The following is a 15,697-nucleotide window of genomic DNA, read 5'->3' on the forward strand; positions in this document are numbered from 1 at the left end:
TTCTCCATCCTTAGGCCGTCGCTTTAACATTTTTTCAGTTTTCCGATTGTATTTGTTCATGTGAGTAACAAGCCAAAGAGGAGATGGACGGGCTATAAAACACCTTTCATCTAAATATACGTTGGATCAGAGCACAATCAATATGAGAAATGGGGTGACACGGTTGCTTAGTGATGTGGGGGCTCTTCTCCAGGTCCTCGGATTCTTCTCCATATTTCTGAAACACACATGTCAGGTTGATTGATTATTCAAAATCAGTTCAACGGGACCTGCAGTGGACTGGCCCTCCACACAGGGCAGAAACTTATCGCTGTTCAGATGGTGTGTACCCTCGCTTTTGACTCTGACCCTGATGTGTTAACTATGATAAATAGAAAACTCTTTTTGCTTTCGATGCCGTTGCTTTTATTCAAGTTACTTTAACCGGCTGTTGAGGTGCTGAGTCAGGTTTGTTTTTCTTAAAGAAAGCACACTCCTGCGTTTATTCTGTCCTGGCTCATTGTATCCAGGAGAAAACACTTGAAGCATCAAAATGCCTGAAATCATACTGCACCACCATGACCGTTCAGAAGTAGTCCTCAAGGCTGTTTTTCACCAGCTTCTTAAATCATGACTGTTTACTGTATTTCAAACCCACTTTATAATGTTTTCCTTTTGTCTTGGAAGTAAATGATCTTCCTGACTGAGTTTTGTCGTGGTCCTGTAAGACCCTCTTTATGCTTTAATTTAAGAGCAGTATCTAAATCATCAGTCTGCTTTTCTTTTCTCTTTTTTTTTTGTTAAACATTTACAACATGATGCGATTCAAGTGTAGCAGTACCCAGCTGGCTAATGCTTAGGGTATTTGAGAACATGTGATACATAACTGAAATGCCATAAGGAATGAAAAAACAAAAATGCCTGCATACCAAACAACCTGTTTACGTCTTTTATTATTTCAAAAGGCGCATCACTGCAATGTGAATCACAAAAAGCCGTATATAACCGTATGTGAGTGAAATGCAGCCATAACTAATCTTTGTTGAATAGCCATCAGGTAATGACGTCACAGTGAATATACAGCTTGATGTGTACACAGTGTGTAAGGCTTTCAGCTGTGTTCCCTGCAGGACAGTTTGATATGGCTGGAAGTCAGTTGGTGCTGGCAAGCGAATGTTGAAAATGGGTGAGAAACACCATGACTGAGGTCTGTCCTGCTTACGTTTACAGTGTTTCAATTTATTTTGTGCAACAGACAAGCCAGTGTCCTACTCGCCGATATCAGAAAGCAAGAAGCAAAATGGAGAGGAAGATTTAAGACCTGCAAATCTGTCCAGGCCATTACTGTCACTATACCAGCCCTCTGCACGGGACATGGCCAAACTGTGTCCTTCAGAACAGCACATTCTGCACTGCAGTTCAGGTGAGCTTGAAACAATTGTAAGAACTGAAATATTTATGTTTCAGTGTAGATGTATTCCTTTGTCAAAACTAGCAGTGCGAGCAAGGACCATTATTAATTTGTCTCAAATTATGTGAAGTGGGTTTTTTTTTTCGATTTTTCCAAAGAATGATATGTTGATTGTTAGCAGTTCAGGAGTTTGATGGTCATACTGTGAACATTTATTGGCAGCATTGTCTTTTTTTGCTTGTTTCTCCCTTTGGGCGCAGTGTTTCAACCATCAGCCCATCACATGGCAGTTAACCTCCAGCAGGAGAACAGTCGACTGGCAGCAGTACGGCCTCTACACATCCCAGACCCTCCACCTCTGATATCCTCATCTAAGTTCTCTGGAGGCCCAGAAAGACCTGGAGGCTCCATCACACAGGTACTAATAAAAACACCAAATATGCATTACCAGGCTGATGGATGCTTTTCTGTCATTTACTAAGAACTGATGGAGGCTTTGTTTTTAAACTCTGTGTTCTACTAGCTATCTCCTGGTGTTACATCTGTTATGTATAAAAAGAAAGCCCTGCAAATTTAATGTGAAGCAAAGCTTCTCTTCACAATTTAGGTGACGAACAGTACTTTGTATGCAGCTTAATTTAGAAGATTAGTAGCATTGCATTGGTAAACCAAGCTACAGTATTTTGTTAGCAGTGTTCTCTTCATGCTCAGACCCTTCTCACATTTCCCATCTTCATTGTTCATTAAGGGTACCCCAGTACAGTCTCACACTTCACAGTATGGATCGGAAAACAGGAAAGTTCCCATGGGCTCAGTTACAATGGGATTGCATTGGATGGATCCCAAGAAAATGGGTAAGCCTTCTTTATCCCTACAACACTCATTATTTTTTTTACAGCTGAGTGGCATGAGATTTCTTTGGTCTGGACTGAATTCATCTTAAGGACATTTCTTTTATTTATTTGTTTTCCAGTGCCTTTCCCTATAGTAAAACAGGAGCAGCTTTCCCCCCATAGTCAAGCAAATCAGCCAGAAAATCTGGCCATGCAAGGGTCTGCTCATGACAACACCAGGGGTAAGTCACATGAAGTAGCCCCATGTTAAAATGGTTTAGCATTTGTCAAGTATTAAAAAGAAAAAGTCTTCATTTAAAATAATGAGAGTACATATAAACTAACCCAATATCCAAACAGCAAGTGTAGGGCCCAGACTTACTTTGCTGCTGTGGTCCCTTTAAAGTCTACACTTTTAAAACAGAAGGTCAGAGGGCAATGCATGGTTAACGCTGGTCATGAAATCTAGTTAGTACGTGCATTTATTGCTTTAGCTTTGGCCTCTTCATGTCAGTGTTTTCTATGTCTTTGTTTCCCTCACACTGCTATAGATTATTTATTACCATAGTACTGTCTTTTTATATTTATATATTTGGATCAGGAAGGTAAAGTGACTTGTCTCAGTCACTCACTGAGTATGTGTAAACCTGAAATCTTGTCATTCACAGTCTAAAAAATTACTTTTATTTTGCATAGATCCTTTCAGTTGAGAGTATTGCAATCCACTACACAACAAGAAAGATTTAGTACTGTTAAGAAAATACATTTAAAGCCATGAATAACACAACACGTCTGTGGTGGGTACTGAGCCAGCAGCATTATGGTCTATTGTTCAGTGTGTTGGGCTCAGTTAGATTTCAACTGACTATTTCTACATTACAGTGGTTAGTCCTGAACTGGTAACCATAATGCTCTAGCCAGTGGGCCATTCTGCCTAGGATTGTGAGCAGTTTTATTTTTTAATTATTGTTATGTCATGATTTGCAGCATTTTGTTTTCTCCTGTTGTTGCAGGATCCTCAATCTCTGCTGTGCAGGGAGGTAGCATTACTAAAGGTATCCCTGGCATCCGAGTTGTTCAAGACAATCCATGTTCATACAGAGGCTCCATCACTCAGGTAATAAACATCAATGACAGATATCACTTCAAACTGAACAACTGATTATCAATTTGGTGAGAAATAAGAGGCTAAATCGGGCATCCATATCACTGAATCATCTCTGAGTGTGACTGTGGCCAGTGCAGATACTTACGTATTGACTAGATACATGGGTATAGTAGACAGAAATTTATCCAGAATACCCCACCAGACTTTCATAAATATATTTTTAGATTTGCTTATTGGTCACTTATGTCAGCTTCTTTGCTATCTCGGTTGACACTCTTTTTTAATGCATTTCACAAGGGTAAAAAAAAAATAAAACTTTTAATAATCCAGTTTCTCCTTATATTGCGCTATAGAAATTCTGAACTAGAATTCACACTTGTGTTTTGTAAGCTGATTTGTCTTCATTACAGACACATTAAAGCTGCAGCGTGTTAAATCACAGACTAGAAGTTGGTGAGATGCCTGGTCTGGACAATAATGGGTTACTTATGAAATAACCTAAAAGCAACAATGGACTTGAGCTTCACTTTAGGAGACTGGTTTCCCAGAAACGGATTATCATGAAGTCAGTCAAATGGTCAAATTTGTGGAGGAGACGCATCTTTGTCTTTAAGCATTTAATTTATCTATCCCAAGCTAAATTATAGATAAACGTTATTTGTTTGTGGAAAGAAGCATGTAGGACCAAGCTAATAAGCTACATTTTCTGATGGAGCACTTAATAATTGTAATTTTTTGTATGATCAAGAAAATGTCCAGGAGAAACTGTTTAAATGGGAAAAAATGCTTGTAAACATGTTGTGCTTAGTCGCTGTATTCTTGTCGGTTGATTCAAGGAGAAGGAGCGACTGCTATCGCGCATGGTTAGCTGCATTAACATGATGGAGCACTTTAAACACTTAGAAGACATCACCTCTCAATTAGATCCTCGTTTCCATGGTAACAAAATGGTGGGTATGGCGTCATTCCCATTAGGCTCTAATTTTAACTAGTTTTTCAAATAATAAAAATACAAAGTACTCGAAGCAGCTTTACCCTGTTGTTGAAAAGCAGCAATGGTATTCAAAAAGATTTCAAGTGCAGAAAAGACAAGTTCATTTCAGCGCATTTGACGCTGACATGAAGAAGGTTTGTGGCATCACCACAGAACGCATTCACTATTACTGCGCCTTGCAAATATTTTTATTTATTTATTTCGTTTTTTTGGATGTACCAGCTTAGTGAATTTCCTTGCCAACACAACCGGCATCTCAGATGCATTTGCTTTAGTTTCTGGTATCCCTGTTTGTGGACACCGACAATCAACGGCAGATGTCAGCCACATTTACTGGGAGCATTTCAGAGCAGCAGTTCCTGAGGTGATGAGCACAAGCTCTCTTCACTGTTATCGTTCTTTCTTTTTGGTCTTGTATTAAAACTGGCACAGAATTTGTCTGAATACGCGGAATACTCATGTACCAGTTTCCGTATTATTAAAATTTAATGTTTGGCTGAGGTTTGGTGTGGTATCACTACATTTAATAAATTTGCAAAAATGCCTAACATCCTGTTTTCACGCTGCCATTCTGGGGTATCGAGTATTGCTTGATGAAGGAAATAATTACCTTAATTTGTTTGTTATTGAATACTAAATGCCAGGTTTTAATGATTTTTTGGTGTTGAATTCATGCAATATATGTTTTGAATGTTATGATTACTGTAAAATCAGAAATAACAGTGTGTTACTTGGATTATAATTCAAATACGGAGCAGTTTAGGATGAAGAGGAGGGTATAAAAACATTTCAAAGTAAATGTGGTCCTTTTGCTTTTTAGGGGACTCCAGCAGAAGATCTTTATAAGGGTACGATTACACGAATAATGGCCGAGGAAAGCCCAGGCAGAGGAGACCGTGGAAGGGAGGATGCGATGAGTAAAGGACATGTCATCTACGAAGGCAAGAGTGGCCACATTCTGTCTTACGATGGTATGTAGAGAGCAGCCAGGCTCTGCCAGCAGTCCTGATCATGGTAGCACCTTGTCTTGGTTTTTATTTTACAACCAAATGGTGCAAGAATATTTTAGAGTATGAAGTCTTTTTTTATGTAAGGGAGAAAATTCAGTCCATTTGTGCGTACCTCTCTTCACTGTGCTGACAGATGTACTGGAGACATTTTCTAAATTAAATAATTTACAGATATAATTATATATGGAATTTTAATGTTCTTAAATATCAGAGACAATAGAGAATAGATACAGCTCAAAATGATGCAAATATCTGTGAAAATAAAACTGCTAGAATGGTCAAAGTAAGGTGGTCTTGGGCTGACTAGGTGGCCGTCTTCTCTCTGGTTGGTCTCTAGTGCACTGTGGTAAAGGTATGGCTGGAGTTGGACAAAAAGGTAATGCCGTTTCTACTAGGGATGCACCGATACCACTTTTTTGGAAAACGAGTACGAGTACTTGCATTTCAGTACTCGCTGATACCGAGTACTTGCCGATACCGAGTACTTAATAAAAACATGATTTAAATTTACAGGTAACAGCTTTAGTCATATAATTTAACAAAAAAAACAAGAAACTCTCGTCTATCCACTGGGAGGTTAGGCTAATTAGCGACACGGGGCTAACACTGCTTGTCCAAATATCCGTGGTGAAACTAAACGCAGAGGAGGCTTGCAGTAGGCTGTGGATATGTTTTTTCACGGAGTCGTGTAGTTTAGGCAGCTCCGTATCAGTCATGTAGCGGCGGCTTGGGACATCATATCTGGGCTCCAGAATATGGAGGAGACGCAGGAATCCCACATTTTCTACCTCCGAGAGTGGCTGGTCACTCAATGCAATGTACTCGATAATTGCCTGTGTTATTTTCACAGCACGTGGATTGTCTCTGGACATTTTCTCTTGTCTTGCAAGAGTTTGCTGCAGCGTGGGTTGTGTTGGTTTAGAAGCGTACTTTGTACTCGTTGTCGTGTTGGGATTTTAGGTGCTTGATTAAATTACTTGTGTTAAATGCGCTACCTTTTGAGCCTCCTCTGGACAATTTCGCTGAGCACAATTTGCAGTCCGCCTTTGTTTTGTCGTCTTCATTCACTTTGAAATAGTTCCACACGGCTGACATGTCTCACCTCGCCTTCTCCCCGCTCTGAGCTGCAGCCGGGGTCTGGGGGCGGGCACTCGGCTCCTGTGATTAACCCCTTACACGCCGCTCAAACATAGACATTTCTCAGACCGTGGTATCTGTCCCCGGTATCGGGGGACTTTTAACGAGTACGAGTACTTTAGAAAATGTGGTATCGAGGCCGATACCAGATACCCGTTTCGGTATCGGTGCATCCCTAGTTTCTACCCATACAGTGTGATGTAGCAGGACATCAAGAGAAGCGAATGAGAGGGAGATGTTAGCATCAAGCTGCAGTTATAGTCTTCAGAACTGCAGTGAATAAAACACGAAGTACAATATGAACAGCTGCTCCAGTTGCATTGAACACCATTGCAAAGTTCAGGGATACTTAGATTAGCTAAAAGGCTCTTTTGCCTGCACTAGATTTACTTTTTGTGGGAATTATAGGATGGCTTGCAATAAATTACAAGGCATTAATGAGTACTGTAAGGTAAAAAGAGGGCTGTACTGCCTGCTGAATTGCAAATTGCTAATAATGACCTTAGGGAAGCAGAGGCTCGAAGATGTCAGTGAAAACTACTGGGCCTCCTGAGGAGCAGGGAACAGACCACAAAAGTCAGCAAGGAAATGGAAATGAGGCCTGTCAGCATACTTTGTCTCTGTCACATACATTTTGCAAAGGAAAAGGTTCCCATTTTCCTAAACCATTTTCCACTGTACACTACTAATAATTTATGTTTGCGGCCGATGGGAGATCAAAAAAATGAAACGGAAAAAAAAACTCTTGAAACGTTCCAAAAATCTGAAATATGCGGTTGTTTGCTGGCTGGATTTGACATTTTGCTGCAAAGTCGTGCTGTGCCTGTCTCATCGCAGTCTGCAGTGAGTTGTAAATAAAGCTGATCATCTTAGAGTGTCTAATGCCAGGCAAAGTGGCCATCATGGCTGGAATTGGTTTTTAAATAGCCAGGCCGTGTGATCGGTTTGGATTTCTGTTTCTGTTTCTTTGCGACAAATCAGAAATGGATTTTTTGGGCATTTAACATCAGTGTAACATATTTCTTAATGTGTGAGCATTTATTTGACAGTATTGTATGTATGCTTATTTCTTGCTTTTTGCTAGACAAGCATTGCTGTACGTCAAATTCCAAACCCACTTTTGCGATTTATACTGTTGCGTCCCTTAGTTCTACACCAGAATCTAGGCAGTAGATCAGATGACGTGGTGGGTAGCTTAGGCAGAGGCAAAGCTGTCTCCTCGGCTTGTTGTTTTTCACCTCTAAAAGTAGAGGAACGGTAAAGACTTGCAGACATTCTGATTGTTTTAGTCTCTCGTTTTTATTTGCATTGCTTGTGTCTCACTGTGATTTTTTTTTTCTCTTTTTAATAGAAGCAAAAGCTGTTTTGTTAAGTTTTTCTCTGGTAACGTAGTGTGGCTGGATTTTAGGGAATTCTCGGACGAGCAAAACATCTCGAGACTATGTGAAACAATGGGAGCAGCTGGGACTTGTTTGACTTGTTTTATCTGTTGTTGAACTGCCAATCTGTGTATTTGTTTTACTCTCTTTATGTAGCTAATAATTAAAATTGCTTAGTTGTTCCGTAGAGAAAATCTGATGAAACGCATGCAGACAACAGTAAAGCACATCCAGTACTTTGGTTTTGAGAACAGGCTCCCATTTTCCTTCTTAGCATTTCTTTTCATTTCGTAAAACAAGGACCACAAGCCACTGGGCTATTTAGCTCACCAGTCTTTAATTAAGCCATAATTGAACATCAGTTATTTATGTGGCATTAGCAAAAACCAAAATGAACATTTTCATTAGTTTGTTTGTTAATGAAGACACATGCAGTATACTATTTTGCCACACATTTTGCTGAGCCCTCTTGTCATTGCTTTCACTTTTGAACATAAGAAATTTGATAGACGAGAGGGGAACGTTTGGTCCATTTGTCTCAGGTTTGTTTAACTAATCACTTATCTGTCCCCTATCTCAAGCAAACTCATGAAGGATGTCAAGAGTTTCTTCAACTCCATGTTCCATAACTCTTTTTGTAAAAGGAATGCTTCCTTCGTGGATTTCCCTTTAATTTGCACTGGTGTCCTCGACTTTGTGAGTCACTGTTTAGTTGAAAGAATTCAGCTTGATCTCATTTTTTGGTTGCCTTTTGAAAATTTTGAAGACCTGTATTAGGTGCCTACCCTTTCTGCTCTGCTCGAGGGTTTGCCTTTCTCTTTTCGTGTCATCTCATGGTCTTCATTTATATTAGCACCCAAGGTGTGAACAACTTTTAAAGGAATACTTCACCCAAAAATGGTACTTCTTTTTATTTATTACATACCCCATGTGATTTATAGTGATGGCTGAAACAGATGTTTTACATTTTCATGCAGAATGGAGAATTGCTAATAATACAGAAGTCTGTGGTGACCAGTTTTGGAGAGCAATAAACTGTCTATGAAAACACCTCATGTTACTTATGTCACATCATGCCATTCACTGTGTATGCTCTTAACATCCTCATATTAATTTTTACTAAAATAGAAAATGCCCTCGTGAACTAAATCAGAATATGTTCAGGTGTGGCCGTGTATTTTTGTTGAAGACCTGACATCCCAGATTCACCGGTCACGAGTCAAGCCCAGTAACGGCTGGTTCATTGGCTAACATTGTATTTTACGTGATACCGAAAGTGTCCAGTTCACTGAGACATACAATAGATAGATAGATAGATAGATAGATAGATAGATAGATAGATAGATAGATAGATAGATAGATAGATAGATAGATAGATAGATAGATAGATAGATAGATAGATAGATAGATAGATAGATAGATAGATACTTTATTAATCCCAAGGGGAAAGTCACATACTCCAGCAGCAGCATACTGATACAAAAAACAATATTAAATTAAAGATTGATAACAATGCTGGTATAACAGACAATAACTTTGAATAATGTTAACGTTTACCCCCCCGGGTGGAATTGAAGAGTCGCATAGTGTGGTGGAGGAACGATCTCCTCAGTCTGTCAGTGGAGCAGGACGGTGACAGCAGTCTGTCGCTAAAGCTGCTCCTCTGTCTGGAGATGATCCTGTTCAGTGGATGCAGTGGATTCTCCATGATTGACAGGAACCTGCTCAGCGCCCGTCGCTCTGCCACAGATGTCAAACTGTCCAGCTCCATGCCTACAATAGAGCCTGCCTTCCTCACCAGTTTGTCCAGGCGTGAGGCGTCCTTTTTAATGCTGCCTCCCCAGCACACCACCGCGTAGAAGAGGGCGCTCGCCACAACCGTCTGGTAGAACATCTGCAGCATCTTATTGCAAATGTTGAAGGACGCTAGTCTTCTAAGGAAGTATAGTCAGCTCTGTCCTCTCTTGCACAGAGAATCAGTATTGGCAGTCCAGTCCAATTTATCATCCAGCTGCATTCCCAGGTATTTATAGGTCTGTACCCTCTGCATACATATACATACATAGTATACAACTAAAAGATAAAATTAAAAGCAAGTTAGAACATAATCAGGAAGAGAATATGCCTCAAACTGGTGCAAACCTTGAGATACTTCAACAAGCAGTTTTCGCAGCCAGACGCTAAATAATCCTGAGGCATTCCAGTTGTGTTTCACCGAGATGAGTATAAATTTAATGACATGCTTGATCATTACTGAGCATTTTCTATCACCATTCAAGACAAAGTCGTTTATTTAACATTTGGGGCATTATGAGCATACAACTGGATGACTTGACGTGTGGATTATGGGACACTAGTAATTTGTGTATGAGTAGTGTCAGATGTTTGATTCATACGTTTACTGCCTTTAGAAAGAGTCCTCATGTGGAAGGCAGACTTGTGCTAGTATTTTTATTTGTAATGAATTTATTGTGTGAGAATGCTGCAGATTTGATGTACTTTATTGTTTCTCACACTCACAAAAGCTCCGGCAGCACATGCAGCTCACCTTCTGCCCTTGCCTGAGCCCATCGGTGGTACAGGGAGTGTGGCAGTGCTTTGTAGGTTTTATGCCAACACCTGTTAAGTCTAATCACTGAAAATGCATTAAATGAAGAACAATTATAATTTTGAGGAAAAGACCTTTCAACTGGTCCATTTTTTATGGCCTGCATCACCTCTTCTAAAGAGGTTAAAATGACCCCTTACAGCCAGAACATGTCTGGTTTTGTTAAGAGGCAGCTTACGTGATCCTTATTGTTGAAAATTAGCAAACATGGGAACACAGTGTTCACTTCAGCAGGATCACACCCCAGATGGCAAATTACATTTGCAGTCTGCAGTTGGACCCTCCTCAGAGAAGTATGAAGATTTTAGCTCAGAATGTACGAGTGTCGCCTAGAGCTATAAATCCCCAGTGTTATTTATACTGAGGAGGGGAGCCGCCTGCAGCTGGAAAAAGAAATAAAAAGGTAATGTGTACTTTCTTTTGGTGGCTTAATTAGCCTCTAAGGCGGTGAATTTGTAAAGTTCTCTGCCTTCTGAGCCATTGAATAGCCAATTTGAGACCTCTGCTTTTGAACTGCTCTTTGTTTGCTTCATTTGAATTAATTTTTTAATGCCTGGGCAGAGACACAAACTCATTTAATTTGCCACCAAATAATGACATTTTTTCATCGCCTAATTTGGTCTCTTTCTACAAAGCTCCTTAGTCACACAGTGGACTAATTTCTCATTAAATCCAATTTGTTTGCCATCTTTAAAGTACATCTGTCTGTCTGTTGATAACAGGAACTGGTATTGGTTCAGTAGGTACCCAGATATTGTCTGTATCTCTATACAGGTCCACATAAAGGATTTTTCCCATTATGACATTAACTTTTAAGTTTATCAAACAGCCTTCCCATAAATCCTGTCATCATTTCTCACATTTCAGTTTTAGAGAATCTTCAGTATGATTCTATTAAAGAAGAATAAAACTAAAAACGATGGAAGGGTAATGTCAATCCTGTTGAGAGTTTTACACCATTAGGGCTTAGCTACTTTTGATCAAATACAATTTTTTTAAAGTGAAATTGTTTAGGACTTTCTCACAGAGGACTTAGAAATTAGATTTTTTAGAAAAGGTGAAATGAAGAGCTGCCCCATACTCATCATGGCCTTCTCTTTGTTTTTCCTGGAGCGGGCCAGAGCTCCAAAGAAGAGAGCCGTGGAGCAGGCGTCCCCACTGAAGTTCTCGGAGTTAAGCGCTCCTTTGACATGATGGAGGGGGCTACAACTAGAGGTGTATCAATGAGGGACTCTCCCTCGGCAAACTGTGAAGGTGTGAAGCTCTGTCCATTCTTTTTATTTCTTATGTAATCCTCTTCTAATTGTTCCAAGAATCCATGAAACATGGGAGTGGTTCTAATTTGTGCAGATTTCTTTTCATCATCTCCTTCCTCCCATTGTTACGTCTTTGGTAATACGACATGTGGGCCGCATTCCATCCACATCCCATCTCCTGCATCTCAAACATGGCATTTACCACCTGTCAAAGAAAAATACCAAACCTCGGGGAATAATGAACTGAAGAAGGTGTTTTGATGGCAGATTGCACCGAATCTGGTAGCTCATCATCTTCTCTTAATCAGTTTCTTCCACATTTACATTTAGGTTTTTGGGAGTTTATTTCTGGTCTTCCTCAGAACTTTCTAGACCAGGGGTGGGCAATGTCAGTCCTGGAGAGCCGCGGTGGCTGCAGGTTTTTGTTCCTACTCAGTTTCTTAATAAGAAGTCAATTATTGCTGATGAAGAAGCACATACTGCTCAAGTGACATCTTGATGTTTCATTTTAGTGGTCTCACTTGTTAGGGTTCCCCACCCTTAATTGCTAATTTCAATCTTAAACAGCTGCATTCAGTGTTTTAATGGCTCCTCATTACCATCCATCCATCCATCTATTTTCCAACCCGCTGAATCCGAACACAGGGTCACGGGGTTCTGCTGGAGCCAATCCCAGCCAACACAGGGCACAAGGCCGGAACCAATCCCGGGCAGGGTGCCAACCCACCGCAGTCCTCATTACCAATAAAATGTAAATAACAAAGCAGCCGACAGTTCTCCATTCTTTTTTTTCCATTTCCATCTATGTGTGTTCATCATGCACTGTTTGATTTAATAAAACACTTAATAGAAAAATATGACAGACTCTAAATTATCCGTTTTAGGCTACGAAATAGTTTGGATGATTTCCTTGGAAAGGAAAAAAATCTATGATATAAGGACCTTAGGTCTGAGATTGGCAAGGATTGGTTTATAATTAAGCGATTGGGTTGGAATGAAAACCTGTAGCCATTGCGACTCTCCAGGACCGACATTGCCCACCCCTGTTCTACACAACCAGAAAGTATTATTTTAAAAACTGACCTCATCTACTCCACATAGCATTCTGAGGTTTTCGATTATTCCTGTCAAATACTTTTTGTCAAATATTTTGTTTTTTCGTCCATTTTTGTCTTTTTGATCTTCGGTTAGCTTTACTATGAATATTCTACTGTACATTCCCTTATTTCCCTGAACATTCTTATATTTTGTTTGTTTTGAACTGTATTCTTCTTTTCTTTTTAAAGCCCTCTTTGACAGAGTGCTGAATAAAATGCCTGTGTAAAAAAATGAGGATTAACTGATTAATGTGTTGGTAAATTTTCCCAAATATATTTTTCTCTTTGTACTTTCTGCATGAGCGGGATACACCTTAAATTTTTGTCGTGTCCTTTTTTTAATCTGCACTCAGGGCTCATTGGCAGAGCATTGTCCCAGGATCGTAATAGCCCACACCACATCAAAGAAGTTCATCACATGCGGGGCTCAATTTCTCAAGGTATGAAAGGGGAAAGGATAGGTCTTGTTCAAAGCCACTATTGACACATTAGTCTGTACTATTTAACAAAAATGAACACCAATTAACAGTAAACAGTTCTGAAAAATTGTTTTTGTGGTTTAGTTCCTCGTAACATATAAATTAAATCAGTGGCCAGTGTGTTATTAAAGCACATTATGTACTGTACTGTACTTGTCAGGTCTGATAAACTTGTTAGTTTTAATCCCGTGCATTTCCCTCTGATGTTTGGGTGTCTTGTCAAGGGTTATTTCCTGCCTCACTTCTGATTGGCTTTAGCTTGCTCTAACACTGTAATGTCAAAACCAGATTTAGAAACCTGGTTGACTTCATATATCACACAAAAAAATAATCACATTACAGTGTAACCTAAATACTATGTCATTAATCACCAAAAGACTACTGAAGGTGTATTGCAAGATGGCAAAGTGCATAATTACATTCCACCTCCTCCTATAAAACAGCATTGCACAGCCAATGAACAGCTCAGAAGATATGTATTATTGACACAATTTGAAATCTGCCTATCGACCATCTTTCTGGCTCCTTTCTTACTTTTCTAATTTTCTTGACAGCTACAGAGAGGGTTTGTGCGGAGTTGTCCGAGGTCTTAAGACATGCATTTTTCTTGCAGGTATTCCTCGCCATCTTGAACCTCTTGATGAATATGTGAGAAGAGATGCCAAAGAGCTGAAGCGTGAAAGCACTCCGCCTCGTGGTTCTGCGTCGGAGACCTTGAAAAGTAGGTCCCATGATGGTATCACTTCTCTGAAGCTACCTGGCATGTCCCACGAAGGTTTGCGGACCACTGTAAAGGAGGCTGGCAGGTCAATCCATGAGATCCCAACAGAGGTTTCTCCTACAAGTAAACCTGTCAAAGAGGGCTCCATTACTCAGGTGAGTGTGGAAAAATATCTATTTTGTTAAAACATGTGCTGTGGCTCTCATGCGTACTGCTTTGCTCTGACAAGGACACTAAAAGACATGTAGTCCAGCTCTAGTCTAGACCTTGATTAGATTAGACCACTTCATATTAGGTCAATCAAGCTTTAGCCTCTTCATTTTTTATTTTTAATGTTAGTATCTCTACCATTTGAGCCTTTGAGTTCACACAACTAACTATTACTGTATATTTTAACAGATGCTTTAGCCAAAGACTTCCTACAGTACAACATTAGCATCGTTACAATTGTATACCAACTCTTTATAAAGGTGTCGGCGGTGGCTCAAGAGTCCTACATAGTGAATTAGCCCTGTGGTTTAACACACAGTGCTCTGGCCATTACACCCCATGATGTTGTGTTCTGTCTTTATGAGATAAACACTGTAATGGAAATGTGCCCAGAACTGATTCATATGTGTTGGTTAGATTTCAGGAGTTTACCGTGATAGTCTTTTACTGTTTGCTTACCAGTAGTCTTTCGACATCCCAGAAGGCCTCTATTCCGCCTTTTTTGAGCCCAGTGTACAATTTGCATGTTAGAATAATGCTGTTTTTTTTTTTTTTTTTTTCTGGTTCTTACCATTTATTTACTTATCATACTAAGGGCACTCCCATGAAACATGACGGAAGTTCCAGTAAACGGCATGATGTGCGCTCAATCATGGGAAACAGCTCTAGACTGATGCATCCAATGCCGCACCATCTAGACATGCTTCAGGATGCGAGGGTACTGGAGAGGGCCCGGTACGAGGAAAGTATGAAGGCCCGTCAAACTACAGGTGTGAGCTCATCAGGTTCAATCACCCGGGGCTCCCCTGTTATCATCACAGACGCCAGCAAAGCACAGCATAGCCCACATGCCTATGAAGAACACAGGGGCTCCCTTAGAGCTGCCTTTCCCCCTGGGCCTTCACACAGATGCTCTCCTGTATCACCCCGTGAATCCGCTGCAAGACAACATGAAAGTAAGCATATTTGATATAGAAAGTCTGGACTTGCTTTTATTTATTTATTTTTATTTGTTTGTTTATTTGTTTGTTTGTTATTGAGATGCTAACTAATGATATTTTCACTATGCTGATGGGCCAGTGAGAAATGAGGGAAAGATTGCATTTGTAAGTGCATCATATTCTTGTGTGTCAGTAAAGGCGCACTCTTGTTGCACATTTTTTGTGTTATAAAGTCATTTAAGGTAATTGCCTTACTATCCTTAGCATTGCTCTACCATGGTGCTAACCTTTCAAACATTTTACTGTTCTAATTAATGCTAATTTGAGGTCATTGGCCATTTATGCCAACACAGCCTTGAGTCCATCTCTCCTGCAGTTTGTGTTTTGGGAAGTGAATTCAGTTAAATGAATAATGTTAATATGACTGGGATTAACTTCACCTTAAGAATGTTTGGTATCAAAAAGCACTAAAAGTCCAGTTTTGTGTCTTTCTGTAAAGCTGTGATCGTTGTAATATGCACATGTGTGTGGGTG

At 39.9% G+C, this 15,697-nt stretch overlaps 1 protein-coding gene across 1 annotated transcript in view; it reads left to right on the top strand.

Moving 5' to 3' along the window:
- Positions 1 to 15,697, top strand: part of ncor2 (nuclear receptor corepressor 2) — a 299,537-nt gene that overhangs the window by 246,423 nt on the left and 37,417 nt on the right. Inside the window, 10 exon segments of the mRNA XM_051921547.1 lie at positions 1,235 to 1,402; positions 1,651 to 1,808; positions 2,139 to 2,244; positions 2,364 to 2,465; positions 3,237 to 3,340; positions 5,146 to 5,294; positions 11,568 to 11,713; positions 13,166 to 13,252; positions 13,905 to 14,167; positions 14,818 to 15,178. Of these exon segments, the coding sequence (XP_051777507.1) occupies positions 1,235 to 1,402; positions 1,651 to 1,808; positions 2,139 to 2,244; positions 2,364 to 2,465; positions 3,237 to 3,340; positions 5,146 to 5,294; positions 11,568 to 11,713; positions 13,166 to 13,252; positions 13,905 to 14,167; positions 14,818 to 15,178 (1,644 nt within the window).

This window comes from Erpetoichthys calabaricus, chromosome 18, assembly GCF_900747795.2.
Source record: "Erpetoichthys calabaricus chromosome 18, fErpCal1.3, whole genome shotgun sequence".
Lineage (NCBI taxonomy): Eukaryota > Metazoa > Chordata > Cladistia > Polypteriformes > Polypteridae > Erpetoichthys > Erpetoichthys calabaricus.